This window comes from Hoplias malabaricus, chromosome 18 (genome assembly GCF_029633855.1).
Source record: "Hoplias malabaricus isolate fHopMal1 chromosome 18, fHopMal1.hap1, whole genome shotgun sequence".
NCBI classification, from domain to species: Eukaryota; Metazoa; Chordata; class Actinopteri; order Characiformes; family Erythrinidae; genus Hoplias; species Hoplias malabaricus.
The window spans coordinates 13,904,069-13,919,633 of record NC_089817.1 but is presented as its reverse complement, the minus strand read 5'-3'; the positions used below and the strand labels follow the sequence as shown (position 1 = coordinate 13,919,633).

At 39.5% G+C, this 15,565-nt stretch overlaps 1 protein-coding gene across 2 annotated transcripts in view; it reads left to right on the top strand.

The window, feature by feature from the left end:
• The window catches only part of robo3 (roundabout, axon guidance receptor, homolog 3 (Drosophila)), an 82,294-nt gene that overhangs the window by 43,924 nt on the left and 22,805 nt on the right, over positions 1 to 15,565 (top strand). For both annotated transcript variants that reach the window (XM_066651475.1, XM_066651474.1), the window contains exons 4-9: positions 1,547 to 1,667; positions 1,960 to 2,098; positions 2,394 to 2,521; positions 10,443 to 10,567; positions 12,621 to 12,792; positions 15,107 to 15,312. In XM_066651475.1, coding sequence (XP_066507572.1) covers positions 1,547 to 1,667; positions 1,960 to 2,098; positions 2,394 to 2,521; positions 10,443 to 10,567; positions 12,621 to 12,792; positions 15,107 to 15,312 — 891 coding nt within the window. The remainder of the gene's footprint in view (positions 1 to 1,546; positions 1,668 to 1,959; positions 2,099 to 2,393; positions 2,522 to 10,442; positions 10,568 to 12,620; positions 12,793 to 15,106; positions 15,313 to 15,565) is intronic.

Sequence of the window (15,565 nt, the reverse complement as noted above, 5' to 3'; positions counted from 1 at the left end):
GTAATGTTGTCTTTGGGGCATGTCTATATAAATTATCCCAATAATCTAAAATTGGTTAAAATGTTACCTACAATACACTTTTTCCTAGTCTGTTGAGTAAAACAAGAACTGTTCCTAAAATAAAATCCCAGTTTTAACTTTAACATCTTTGTCATGCGTTCAACAAGCAATTTAAAAGAAAGCTTATCATCTAACTTAAAACCCAAATATTTATAAGATGAAAATAATGTTATTGGTTAATCACATTGTGTAAAAATTCGGCATGTAAGCAGTTGCTGGGTCAAATATTGAGAACAAAATAAATGTTGTTGTAAAAATTAACTCTTTATATATACATATATGTATTCATTTATTTATTTATTACAAAGAGTTAAGATTGTGCAGAATAGTCAGAGATGCTTCCTGTAAATTTGTGAGCACCTCGGCTGGTAATGTAGCATGACTATAAATAGTATCATTGCATAAAAGTGCATATTACAATTAGAAGAATTATTGCTTATCACTGTCAGACAATCTAACACTAACCAGATGGAACAATAAATATCATAACTGACTGTGTCAAATGCTTTTTTCTGCAAACTTAATATAATCCATTTTATTAAGTTAAAAAGGAGGAAATCAGTATTGGAAAAAGGTAAAACAGAACATTAAATTAGCAGATGTTTTGGCTGACATTCTATTATAGAATTGTTAATAATACTTAAATTTTCTAAATGTGTTCAATAGAAAGTTTTCTGGGAACAATATATTGGCTGCTATGATACTGCAGTATGGATTTCTACTCCAGCTCCTGCATTGTGACCAGGATACAGCAGTTTAAAGTTCAGATCTAGTTCACTAGTCCTGTGTTCATAAATAGACAGCAGTTTAAAAATTATTAAAATGTTTATTCATGACTTTCCAGTGCTGCAGCAATAGCAATTAGCATACCAATATGGGACAACATAATAAATAAATAAAGCATAATGGAAACAATAGCTTCACTATACTGTTGATTTCCATCCAAATTCTTTACATTTCATTCTCTAATTTCTTTAAACTTTAGCACAATTACACCAAGAATATTTAGTCACTGCAGTGGTTTAGCCTTTGTTTTGCAGAATAGACTGGTGAAGATATTTGAAGTTATCAGTGACCTATTCCTACTTGGCCCAGAGATAACAATATTAAAATGGTAAATAGACTCTATGTATATTGTTCAAATTGGAGAGTTGCACTGTTTAGAGGACAGCTTCTTTAGACACACTGCATAACACTGAGCGTCCAGTTTAAAATGCTATGCTGCTGAACAGGATGATTGTTGTTGTTGGTAATACAATCTGAATCAGTGTATCCTTCTAGCAGATAACCTTCATCAGGTAAAACAGCTGGAAACACTGGTTTATCTCTTGCAAGTATTTCAGAGAACAGATCTTGAATTGACACTGCTTTGAGGATGTGCAAGAAGACAACTGGTCTTTGATCATCTGTCCAGCTACAGGAAGCTTTGTCCAGGCTTTGGTTAAAGGCTCTGAATAATGTGTGTGATGTGCTGTGTGCTTTGCAGATCCGTGGCGGGAAGCTGATGATTTCAAACACAAGGAAAACTGATGCAGGAATGTACGTGTGTGTGGGAACCAACATGGTGGGAGAAAAGGACAGTGATCCGGCTGAGCTTGTGGTATTCGGTAAATTAAAATATCTGTTTTCCTCTTCTCTCTTTTTATTCACACAGCCAATTATTTACTTCATTAGGAGTGTGAAGTAGACTGAAGATGATGATTCTGTTGCAGTGATAAAATTATTTTAAATAGTATGCAGTAGTATGCGGGTTTGCTCCAGGTATTTTTTAAAACAATTCATATAACTTATTTTTTTTTCTGAAATTTGATATTTCTCAACTGAATAACACTTCAATAGAACATATTGATTACTATAGTCTTCTCTCTCTCTCTCTCTCTCTCTCTCTCACTCATGCAGAGCGTCCAATGTTTGTGCGGAGGCCTGTCAATCAGGTGGTTCTAGCTGATGATACAGTAGATTTTCAGTGTGAAGTTCAGGGAGACCCCACCCCAACTGTCCGCTGGAAGAGAGAGGAGGGGGAACTGCCTCGGGGCAGGTGATAAATTCTCACAAACACAAGGACATAAAACTAGACTTGAGCACCACTGGATACACATTTATTAAATAATGTTTTACCACACTTTGCAAATTTTCATAGTAATTCAAATAAACAGATTGAGAATAATGTCATATTCAGAATGACAGAATCACAGATAACATGATATGACCTTACTATCAGTAATTACAGTATATCATTTATCAGGGACATGTATACACATGTATTGTGACTATTTTGAATCACTCTGCCCTGAATAAATGATTCAGTAGAAGAATTGCGTGTGTTCCCACAGGTCAGAAATCCGGAGTGATAACAGTCTGAGGTTGACGCAGGTGAGAGCGGAGGATGAAGGAACGTACACCTGTGTGTCTGAGAACAGTGTTGGAAAGGCTGAGGCATCTGGAACACTGCAGGTCCACGGTGAGTTACAACATCACTCACACATACATAAACAAGCATGGCACTCACATATCCACATACACTCTAATACATACTGGCATGCCTCACGTTAGTTTAGAGTGACATGCCCTATCTTTGACTCACGCCAGAACTTCTGCTCATTTCATTCCTTTAGCTTCCATTCACTAGCTTCCCAACAACTGCACTCATTTAAAAAAGGACAAAATTCTAGAGCAACAACCATGTTTTTACAGCTGCCAGATACAATTAAAGTAATTCTGGTGGAGGCAAACAGCATTGAATGAAACATGACTTTGTATTTGGGCATGTTATTGCATTAAGAAAAACTGCACACCTAATGGTTGCTTACAGCAACACTGTGCCTTTAGCTGATTTTATCTGGCAGCTGTTGGAGAGACGAATTAGCATGCCAAGCGTGATTGTAATATTAATTCACACGAGTGCTTCTACTCAGACTCAGATCTAAGGACTGTTTTTCATAAGCACACAAAAATATAAATATGATTTAGCTTCATTTTCAGTTGCTAGAATTCAGTGTCTGTTCTAGGTTCCAAGATTTCCACTAATGAGCTTCCGTACGTAAATGATGTCCTCATGCGCCTATAGCGTATAGTATGTGACCACTGTTTGTAATTGTGTTTTTGTTCCCTGTACTTATTAAAAGTAAATAAATGCATACATAAATAACATGATAGTTTATGGATTTGAAACATAAATGAGGAGGAGTCCAAGATGGTTTCTAACTAGTCAATGACTTTGTCCCTTCATTTCTAAAAGGTTTAATTAAATTATTACAAATCCTCTTAATGTGAACTGGCTACATAGTCAAATAGTGGACAGGTGCTATGTACATTGTTACAAAATGCTATTTAGCAGGAAAAGATCCTATACCAAATGCACTTTTTACTAGAACTTTAAGTTCAAGCCAAAAGACATTTTGGGACCTTTAATTTTAAGGGAGTTGACTGTTGGGTGACTGTTGACTGTTAAGTCTAGCATGCTTATTTATTTTTTTTTTGCAGACTTTAAAGTCAGGGTCAGAGCATAGTCACTCACCCTCATTCATCTCATCCTATTTCTCATATCTCTCATACACTTCTTGCCAGTTTTGTGCATACACAGACCTGTTCTTGTATTACACTGATCACTTCAGCCATATTTCTCTAATTTTGGTTTGCTTTTTGTTCTTTCTCATCATGCCATTCTTATTGCAAATTCAGCACCTAGACCACCATCCATCTCATTTTTATTTCCTTTTTTGCTCTCTCTCTCTCTCTCTCTCTCTCTCTCTTTCTCTCTCTCTCTCTCCATTGTCTTCCATTATAGTGGGCCCATCTCGTAAGTACCATTCCATTCCATCATACTGCATGTGTTTCTGTGTGTGTGTATACGTGTGTGCATGCCTATGGGGAGGCCATTGTTTTTGAATGTGACAGGGTTATGATTCTGGGGGGTGTGGAGCCTTGCTGTATATGATAGTGATCTTGCTTGCAAAAAATGGTATTCATGTTAAATCTTCACTTCCTTTCATGCTCTACACTGATGTTCAGGCTCTGCAGTCCAACCCATATACAATGTATTAAGGAAGTAATTCAGCAGACTCATCGTATTCGACTCCGTATAGACGTGACACCTTTCGGTTCTGACATTTAAAGCTGTGAAGCTTAAGGCAGAAATGGGAGAGCCCTGTCTTTTGCCCAAGTGATTTACAATGAGCTTATACCCACCACAGAGTGGGGCTGACCCTCTGCATTCCTGAGGGACACTAGTGGTACACAGGGTGTTAGAAAAGAGAGAGAGGGAAAGGCTGAAGATCGATAGAGAGATAAACAGAAAAGGTGTGGAGATGATTGCAAAGCCCTGTTCTCCCCAAGCTGTAAAGGCTCTAAATAAAACAGTGAATCTTCTAAAATCCACATACAGTTAGGATGTTCAAGCATTCTTCTAAACTTTAGTTTACAACAAAGAAATATTTACTACATTTTAATTTATTTACAAATTTTCTTTCTCTAACCCAAGACCTAACCTTCTCTATAACTGTTAATGAACATGTTAATAATAACTCTGGGTTTAGAAAAGGTCAGGCTGTATGAAATAATCCAATTTAAAATTGAATCATTTTAACCCTCCATTTTAATTAAATATAATCTAAATGAAGTAAGATATTTTAATTAAGTCATGTACAGTGTCATTAGGCATTGCAGTTCATCCCTGTATACCATTCTATCTGCTCACTGCAAAACACTGGAAAAGGAAACAGGAGAAGCGAGGAAGGCTCAGAGGGTGGCCCTAAGACTCTGTTGAGTAACCAAACCTAAAAACCTAGAATCGGTTTCCCCTGACCAGTCTTCATAAATAGCATAAAGTCAACATGCAAGATGCTTTTTAGAGCATAACCTCTTGATCCCCAGCCTTTTTCCCCTGAGACTATGACGACTTTTCAGTGGCTCCATACTCTCAGATGCTTACTCTCGAAGCTACATTCCTTACATATTAGTTTTACAACATGCTCTTAATAAATCATAGCAGTGTAGCTTAAGGGATAAATCTTCAGTGAGCTGAAAGAAAGATGCAAAAAATGCAGACCTGTCTGTCCAAATAAGTAACAGCCATGGGTGTTATTTCTGTCTAAATGTGTAGAAGCTGATACTTTTCTTTCACAAGAAAAAATAAAAATATATGGAAGTGGGAACAAAGAAACAAAACATGAAAAAAGGAAAAGCTGTAGGAAAGCTGGGCGCCTTAAATACAAAGTAAACATAGTCGGTAGGATAGTAGTTTTTACATAACCCAGTATGGGTCTTTAATCTGTTATTTTCTGCCTGTCGGTCTTTACATGTGTATTTGTGGTTTAGATGAGCAGGAGGAAGAGCAATCTGAACACAACATAGAGAGAGAGAGAGAGAGTGAGAGAGAGAGAGAGAGAGAGAGAGAGAGAGAGAGAGAGAGAGAGAGAGAAGGAAGAAGGAAGGAGAGTAAGAGGGGATTGGGGTTGGTGGGGTTCTGCCTAGCTCTAAAGATGAAGGATCTGTTTCATCATACGCTCAGTGGCAGGTCATGGATATAATCCGGCCTGCTCATTTCCTTAACTGGCCTCTTCATTAGCATGTGTAAGCTGGGGGACAATAGAGATGAAATAAGCCTGTGTAACAGCGGTTTATACCAAACTAAAGCTGGCTGCACTCAGCTGCACCCCCCCAAGCTCATTACGGAGCCAGTGAGTCTGCAATAAGTTGCCATTCTACATCTGACACTACAGTCTAGTCAGGTCAAAATTTGAAAAGACTACCAGAACTTAGGTCATTATAATACAGCATCACATATATATATATATATATATATATTTATATAGCCTCCTATTATATGTTACTAAACATATGGAATGAAGATGTAATCAAATATTTGGTAAAAATACTTATAAATGGGGGTTGTGCTCCAGATTCTTTGCGTACTGAGAGACCAGTGTGGGAATTGAAAATCCATTAAAATTCTGCAAACTGAAAATCCAGTCAGTAGTAGTTTATTTTAAATGTTAAATTAAATGCATTTAAAAATATTTTTGAGTTCGGCAATCATTCATGACATCACTACATGCAAATGCAGTGCAGTAAATGGCCTATTGGTGGGGAGGGGTAAACAAGTTTGCTGTGGAGCTTTTAATGTTGGTCACCGTCTAGTGTGTGTGTTAATTGCATGTAGGGATTTTAATTGCAGCAGTGCTTAGTGAAGCATGACTCTTCACCATGTCTGTCTGCATGGCTGTTTGAGTGTGACAAGTGCCTGTCAGCATCATCCCCCTGGGGGTTCCAACTCAGCAGACTGTCAGTGGTGTGTTACTTGCTGCTTGTGATCTAATGATTTCGGAGCGTGTAAGTGTCTGAGAGAGTAGACAACAGTGATGGTTTTGTAATCAGGCATTTTTTTTTTATGAGTGGGACTTTTGGGGAGCTGGTTATGACTGTGTTTAAAGGCTGTTCACTATCTGAGGGGCAGTGTGGGTGTGTGTGTGTGTGTGTGTGCGCGCGCGTTTGTGTGAAAATCTAGACACAGCATGTGCTTTTCAGACTGTTTTGAATAGAAAAGAGACCAAGCAGTAGGCTATTTGGAGACTCCAGCGTGTCTGAGGCTCAGAATGAATGCACTAAGTTCCATGTGTCAGCATAGTGTGTGTGCATGTGTGTGTGGTTAGAGGTTCTGACACTGCTGACCTGTCTCAGACCAGCCAGACAGTAAGAAATCACGTTATGCCATCTGCTTTAACCTTCCGAATTCCATTGTTTTATAAAGAGTAATAATTTGAATGGTATGTTTAAATAGGTTGCTGAATGCTTCTAATATTAGTAATAATATCCTTCTAATATTATATATATATACACATATTCAATATTTCAGTATACTTTACTCACAGGATCTGTTATTAACTACCCTCTGTGCATTGCACTGAATTTTAAACTTAGTTTGAAAATATTAATATTGACAAAGCAAAGAGGTTAATGTTTGATTGTGATGTCATGTATCTTTTTGGTTTTTGGCAGTTTTTCTGTAGCTTTTATATTGTTAATATTGATATTGGAATTAATTCATATTGACTGAAATTAAGAAATATATCTTGATATAAATTTTGGCCACATCGTCCAGCCCTAGGACAGTGCATTGGCAGCACTTTTGAGAGTAAATATTTAAGGTATATTCTGTGACCTTGATATAATTTCTACAGTTGGTTTCATTTAGAATCTTACAAGAAAATGCATCAGTTTCTCTTGACTTTTGTGCTCTTTCTAAAAAGCAGATTAATGAATAACAATACGGCTATGACTCATATATGTAAAGAATTTAATCATATAAAAATGTATTCATGATATTGCTGTATCATTGTTTTCCACATGGAACTACATTCTGTGTAGCATCAGCTTTGTCAGAGAAGTTGGTTTTATCTCAGTATATATTCCTGGGTATGGCTGTTAAAATTGTATTATATATAATGAAACTCCTCCTTGAAATCTTCTCCGTGCCATTCCTTGTTAATCTACATGCAACCTCCACCTCCTTCTACTTGTAAAGCCTACTGCCATCTCCATTAACTGCTAATTATTTATCATAGCCACCGGCAGTTTTTTCTCTGGCTTTCAGTTCTGACTGTTAGGCCCATTTTGTGAGCGAAGCCCCTTTGCTGGAGGGTGCTCTTAGATGAAAATAAATAACTTTTCCTTCTACATAATTGACATGATTTTCTCTTGGCGTTGAGACACAAAATTGCATGAAGTTCACTCAAATATGGGTCACAGCAAAGCCCCGATGTTGCTGTTACTGTGGTTCTGAGCTCAGATTTTTTTCCCCCTAACAGTTGGGAGTATTGCATAGGATACAGTATTTCTCTTCATTTCATAAATATTTCTTCCATTGCATCAGCCCAGCTGAGAGAAGCTGATAGGATCGATATGGACCAGCAATGAGATGCTTATTGAAATTTGGAGAAAAGGAAATCATTACATTCACCACTTGCTTGCCACTCCTCAGGAGCAAATTGTGGAAACTAGGGACATGTTTTTGATTTGACCCCAAGGTCAGGGTTAGGGGCTCTGCTTAACCTCTGGACAACGCTCCCTACCCCTCTGTTGGGCTTCGTTCCAATCCAGCAAGCTTCACGCCTGCAAGCTGTGCCTGCAGTATCCTTTGTTAATTGTGAATATGTGTATCTACTGTTCAGCCATGGAGAGAGCAATGAGGCAGATGTGAGCTGAGAGAGAGAGTGAGGGGGAGAGAGAGGTAGAGAGAGAGAGAGAGAGACAAAGAAAGAGAAAGAATAACACATTAAATTTCACATGAAAAAGACAGAGAGAGAGAGACAAGTAGCAGTTCATTACATACATTACAGTCTAGGTGTTGATGCCCCAGAATGCATTGACCTGATTGATTGCCTCAAAATGCAGGTTGAACTAAAGGGGGCACTTGCTCTTGTATAAATGTGAGGTGTCAGAATGAGTGGCTCATGTAAGCCATGAGTGAAAGAGAGAAAGGAGCCATGTAGCAGTGTGGAGAAATGAATTAGCCATTGAAGGTTAAAGGTGGCAGCATCACCCATCCACAGGCCTCTGCTAAAGGGCAATAGCTTTAGGTGTTGATCAATATCCTCTGCATCTGTCCCTGCTGAGGGATGTCTGTAAAGCCTTGGGGTTATTTTCTTCACCCTATGCAAAAACACTCACACACACACACACACACACACACACACACACACACAATCGCACACACAAACGCACACACATAAATCCCTCTGTCTAGCCAAAGTAACCAGGCTAGTGTGGAGGTCCATGCCCACATGAGGCATGGATCAGTGCAGCTGGGTACAAAGACCTGCAGGCAAGATAAGAGCTACAGATTAACAGCCATCTGAACGAGCCATTGATCACATTCACAGTGAGGGCAAAGTCCAAGCAACACTGCAGAGAGAGGTAAGCAGATGTAGAGGAGGTAGGATGAGACAGAGAGAGAGAGAGAGAGAGAGAGAGAGAGAGAGAAACAAAGAAAGTTAACAAATGCAGCAAGACAAATAAATAAGATACATGTTATTTGTAATGATTTGCTCTAAAATATTCTCTTCTACAAAAGGGGGCCCTTTCGAAAAACTTTAGGAACCACTGGTATAGACCAGGTGTGGTACGGTGGCGCAGCAGATAGTTTCACAGTCACATAGCTCCAGGGACCTGGAGGTTGTGGGTTTGAGTCCCAGGTAACTGTCTGTGAGGAGTTGGTGTGTTCTGCCCGTGTCCGCGTGCGTTTCCTCCGGGGGCTCCGGTTTCCTCTCATGGTCCAAAAACACATGTTGATAGATGGATTGGCGACTCAAAAGTGTCCATAGGTGTGAGTATGTAAGTGAATATGTGAGTTGCCCTGTGAAGGACTGGGTGTATCTCTGCCTTGCGCCCAATTCCAGGTAGGCTCTGGACCCACTGCAACCCTGAACTGGATAAGTTCCTAACCCTATTAAATTTAAAGCTACACCTAAGTCATACCAAGAATACAGTTAGCCTAGAAGGCTATGTAGAAGTCATGCAGAGATGCCAAACTATTCCTAGTCATTAACTTCACTGGTCGATGCACAAACGTGTGGGGAGCTTCAGCATGTTTTTGAGTCCAAGTCCCTATTAGTAGACAAAAGTCTTCTTTTGGAGAGAGAATCCCCAGCGTTGAACACAATCTGGATAGGGTTTGTTTAGTCCCATAGCCCTGCATCCCACAGGCTCTCAGCAGTGGAATGTTTGTTACACATACTCACTCATAGAGCTTGCAGCCCACACAGTGCTAGTGGAGGAGTGCTCTTCAGAAAGTGCATCCACTGTGCTGCCATGTGTTCTGAAGAGCCTGCATGAGAGTGGGAAAAAAATTGTCAAAATTACACTCTCCATTTCTGACCTTTTGGTCAAAATATACAAATATACAGCAAATATGCCACATTGAATACCTCTAGAGCAGAAAGTGGCATGAGTTTTGTGTACGTGTCTCAACAAGTTGTAAAATACATTTTATAATATTCATTGAATAATAAACAAATATCTGTTTGGTTATGATTCTGTTGGTTTCCCAATCAGTTTATAGGTTCATTGTCAGCGTTAGTAAATCACACACTCATTCGGGAGAATTAGAAGAACCTCCAGGAGGTTGAAGTGTGTGTTTGTGTGTGTTGCAAACTCTCTAAACAGTCTCCATCTTGCTCCAAAGCCTGGCAATTTTTGCTCAGTATCACCCATGACACCCATTACTAAATTGCCCAGGGGATGCACACTTGCAGATCTGCAGTAGCCTCAGCTGTGGAATCTTGATTCTGCTCAGACTTGGGATATCCCAAATATGGGATTTTTCAGATGAGCAATAACTTATAAACCTCTCTAATATTTTCTCTCCGATTTTCTTCTGTCCTCAGTACCTCCTCAAATTGTGGTTCGTCCCCGGGACCAGATCTCAGCACCAGGACGTACTGTCACCTTCCTGTGTGGCACTAAAGGGAATCCCCCACCTGCTGTGTTCTGGCAAAAGGAGGGGAGCCAGGTAAGAGTCAGCACACCAGGCAGTGTTTGTTAGTTCTCCTTGATTTATCTCTGCCTTAGAGCGTGCTTACTTTTGCCAAAAGTCTTCTTAAAGTCTTCAGAGATAAAGCAAGATGGGCATCGGTGTATAGTAAGAGAATGACACAGAGAGAGATTGAGCAGTGTGGGGCAGGGGAATATAACGTGAGAGACAAACAGAAACAAGAAATGGAAAATGTGCCACAGAGCAGGCTCTAGAGAGCAAGGCATTTTAAGTGGCTTCTCTGAATCTGTTGAAGGTCCAGAGGTGGCTGCAAGAGTACATTTTTGTGTCCACAAAAATCTTTAACCCTTTTACCCACCTTCAAAATGTATTTAAAATGAAGTACAATTTATTTTAGTTTATGATCAAATAAGTGTTTTATGATGTGACATGGTTGCCTTATGACACTGCTAGAACTAACATAATAGTAGTAGTATTGTTTATTAACTAATGATCTCATACTTTTGAGGGGTAGTGTTCATTCATTCATTGTCTGTAACTGCTTATCCAGTTCAGGGTCATGGTAGGTCTGGAACCCACACAGAATGATTGGGTGCAAGGCACACACTCATAACTATGGACAACTGTTCATGGCCAATCCATGTACTTTTGGACTCTGGAAGGAAACCGGAGCAAACGGAGGAAGCCCATGCAGACAGAGAACTGCTATTCACAAATAGTCACCCCAGGCAGGGCTTGAACCCACAACTACAGGACCCTGGAGTGCCACTATCTGTTGCTAAATTGCTAAATATATCAATAGTAATGTACATACTTTCAACATGTCTGACAGGACTAAGAGTATTGCCAGTGCCGTCTGAGATAAAGCTCAGTCATATCTATGTATAGGTTATGAAAGGAGTTAAAAAACAATGCCTTGTCCAAAGTGAAGGAAACCAGTCCTCCATTCCATGCTTCAATCTTTTTTCTTTTTTAAACTGTGTGTCAAAAGCCTGTGGTAGGAATGGCATATACACATGGCTACAGGTCATGAACCTCTTTCCGAATGATCTTGTTTTCTGGGTTTGTTACTGTAAGTTGTGTGTGTGTGTGTGTGTGTGTGTGTGTGTGTGTGTGTGTGTGTGTGTGTGTGTGTGTGTGATCTCACGTAAGGGGCAACAGATACAGGACTAAATCAAAGAGGTTTAGAGTGACCACGGTCAGGGCCAGAGGGGCTAGGGTGAGGGGGTCAGTGGATAATCCCCAAAACCGTAACAGTAACTAACACACACACACACACACACACACACACACACACACACATACTTCTCCCCCCAGCCGCTTCAGACAATGGGGCAGCTGTCAACGTTGCTGCCTCGTGCATGAAGAAGACTTCTTATCCTCAGGCCTTTGTGTGTGACCCCTGTCTCTCTGACACTACACACACACATACACACACACACTCACACACGCACACACACACCCCTAGCCACCAGATTAGATAGTTCTGCTTTGGGCGTTTATGTCTATACATGAATTTTAGTGTCCATTATAATAGCCTGTGTACCCAAACAAGAACTATAGCACTGGTGTTATTTATTTAGAAATGCATCAACTACAATGTTCAATATCCAATGTATATCTATTTGCCTATATTTTTAATGGGTAAATTCACATCTAACATACTTAGACTATAATCTATTAAGTAGTTAATCTCTTATGTCTTCAGTATGTTTATAGCAGTAGCAGTATAGTAATGAAATGCCAAATTTTGCTTGTTAAATCTAAACAACTAGTTGCTTATAATATTTGGCATGTTTATGGCATGTTTGACATGAGTATACAGCATAGACTCATTATTTTATTGTATGTGATAGGAAATGTCTAGACAAGGTTTGTTTTGTCACATTATCACACAATTGTACATCACATCAATAATGTGTTATGATCTTTTGACATCTCTTAACCTGGAGCGTTAATACAAAATGATGCACATGAGCGTATATAATTATGTCTGGTATTTTACATTGTATCTGTTCTGAAACAGTAGTTTATTAATGATGATTTATTTTATTTTTTGATGTCTATCCAGATCCTGTTGTTTCCCAGTCAGCCACCAGCGCAGTCAGGCCGCTTCTCTGTGTCACTGAGTGGGGAACTGACCATCAACGATGTACACAATGAAGATTCTGGATATTATATCTGCCAGGCCATCAGCGTAGCAGGGAGCATTCTCACCAAAGCCTTGCTTGAAGTGGAGGATGGTGAGCACCAATGAAATTTCACTTAGCTTTTTTATTGTATTGTGTTTACATGTGTGTCGAGATTCGTCATGCAGACACCCATGCATGTGTCATCTACTACCCCTTTACATGGAGACAGTAAGAGTGGACTGATGTTTTAATACCAGTTAATAACATTAAGCTTCCAGATCCATAAATTTAATTGCATTATTTGTGGAAGACCTTATCTCAGCTGTTTGAGTAATATTTCATTTGTGTTTGAACAAACTGCCGCTTTGCCCACTGTGGCTCGTTTCCCCGAACCAAAGTAAATGAGAAACTCTTCAAAGCTGTCCCAAATTAAAATTTCCGCATTCCCAAACGAGCGAGCAGCAGGAGGTTGGGGAGACATAATCAAAAAGGACAAGCCGCCATTGCACTATGCAAATAACCCTGCAACATATGCCCACTCCCTCCCGCTCCCTACTGACCGATAAACTGTTTATACATAACGAGTGAAAGTGTGTGTGTACATGCATGCGCATGCACAGCTTCCACTACTGCAGTGGCAACACAAACACACCACTCTGTGCTAGAGGAGCTTAGAGGAGCAGCATTTATCAACTGTGTATGTGTTCTGCAAATTGTTCAGTGCTACAACAGCAATACAATGTCTTATTGTGTCAAAAGACCAAAAGGTAAACCCTGTAGCTCTTAGGACTTAACTAAGCATTTGAGGCAGATACAAAACATGACTATTTCTGCTATGTCTTACACAATAGATTTCCCTTACTTTTGAACATATATCGACATGTAAAGAATATGCTTTAACAAAGATGAAAATATGCTTTGGTCTAAATATCTCTGTTCAGAACAACCTTTTAAACCACTGTTAGGACTGAACCTCTGTTTATTTTCAAGCACAAGGAGCCCAGGTGTGAGGCATGAGGATGAGGAAAAATCTGGCTTTTAATTGCTGTCACTTTGCTCTCTTTCGTCACTGTTCTTTTTCCACCATATTTAGTCACTACACTTATTTCTCCACACATCAACACAGGTCCAGTGCTCAAAGGAGGTGGCAGGACAACATAAGATGCAGGAGAAATTCAACATCCTCAGATTTAGGCAGATCACAAAAACATTGACTCGGTTGTTTTGTTTCACACTTGCAGACCTCCAGATACCCAACATATTCTAGTACCGTTTAGGCTTAAGCTAATTTATTTTATGTGCTTTACACTTACAATTATTTGCATTATTTGTATTATTGAAGTCTTGTATCATTTTTCCCATATGTAACAGTTAGACTGAGATACTGACTTGCTTATTTGAGCTCATTGCCATGTAAAAAATAATACACATCTTGTCCATGATCTTGTCCACATGTCTGCTTGCTGTTAATTTCTGTGAACATTATAAGAGGCTGTAGGGTTTAACATGCAGTTCAAATATCGTATTCTCCCTTTACTGTTAAGATAGAGAGAATTATAAATTTTGAAGTAACTGATGAGTCGGTTATTTGTTAATGCCCTTAGGTCAGCTGAGGGGCTGTTTTGTGGTGTTTGACAAACAAATAATAAATGATTTATTCTTAGTCTGGAATGCTGAACATTAACACAAAATTTCTGAAGCGTGAAGCCTTACACACCTTCACAAACATCTTTAGTTAAGACCTGTTGACTTTGTGTATCAGTGCCCCAGGCCCTGTAATACAGCACTGCAGCACTGTTCTGATCAAACTCGTGATGCATCTTCAAATTCAATATATGCATGATGCCTCAGCTCTGTGCAGATGGAGCATGTTTAGGCATCTTCTCACTTGCAGCACAATAACAGATGGAAGTCATTGCTAATTCTTGCTGCTTAATTCTTTTGTGCTTCTCAGTCTGAAATGTCGCATTTGCAGTATGTGTAGATACCTTCTCATTTGATGTTTCATCTGAGCTCAAGGTTGTTGATAGAACAACATCGTGTCATTGCTTTGTTGCAGTAAACGCACCTGTTGTAAAGATTTGATCGTGTTAAGCTTCAAGAATGAGGTCAGATACTGGTGTTTTTAGGTAGATAGTTTTCGATCACTAATATCATACCTACCAATTCCAGCTTTATGCTAGGGAGTTTAATACCACCCTAGCCAACACTTGGCATAGATTATGGCATCCTCGGCTGACACATTTGCTCCAGAGTGTTCCATCCAGTTTTTTTAGGGATTATACAAGCTGTGTGCTCAGTTTACCACGTGTCAGCAATGAGTGCACATTAAAGCATTTGAAAGGGGGTGTCTAAAAACAGAATATAGGACATTTACACGGTGTTCATTTTATATAAATCTAATCAGCCTTGTTTTTGAATGCAGCTCCGTCTGATCGGATCCCACCCATCATTCGCCAGGGCCCAGCCAATCAGACACTTGCTCCTGGAGCAATTGCACAGTTGCAGTGCAATGTTATGGGCAACCCATTGCCCAGCATCCAGTGGGAGCGTGATGGACAGAGGATTCTGGGAAATGATGGCCGTGTCAACCTAATGGGCAATGGCACTTTACAAATCGCAGCGCTGCAGGTACTGTAAATGAGTGTGTTTGGGGCATTTGGGGGGTGTTCAACTTTGTCTTGCATGCATGCTTTGTTATTTTAAATACTAATGCTCAAGAGACATTGGCATATGGGATAATTCAAATCTCCTTCAGCATGTTACATTTCATAAGTGCTTCTTCTGACAGTTACCATATGCTCTTGGACTCTGTCTGCAAATATATGCCTGTGGTTCAGCACATGAAATTTGCTGCTGATATAGCATTTTTATTGTTTGTCCC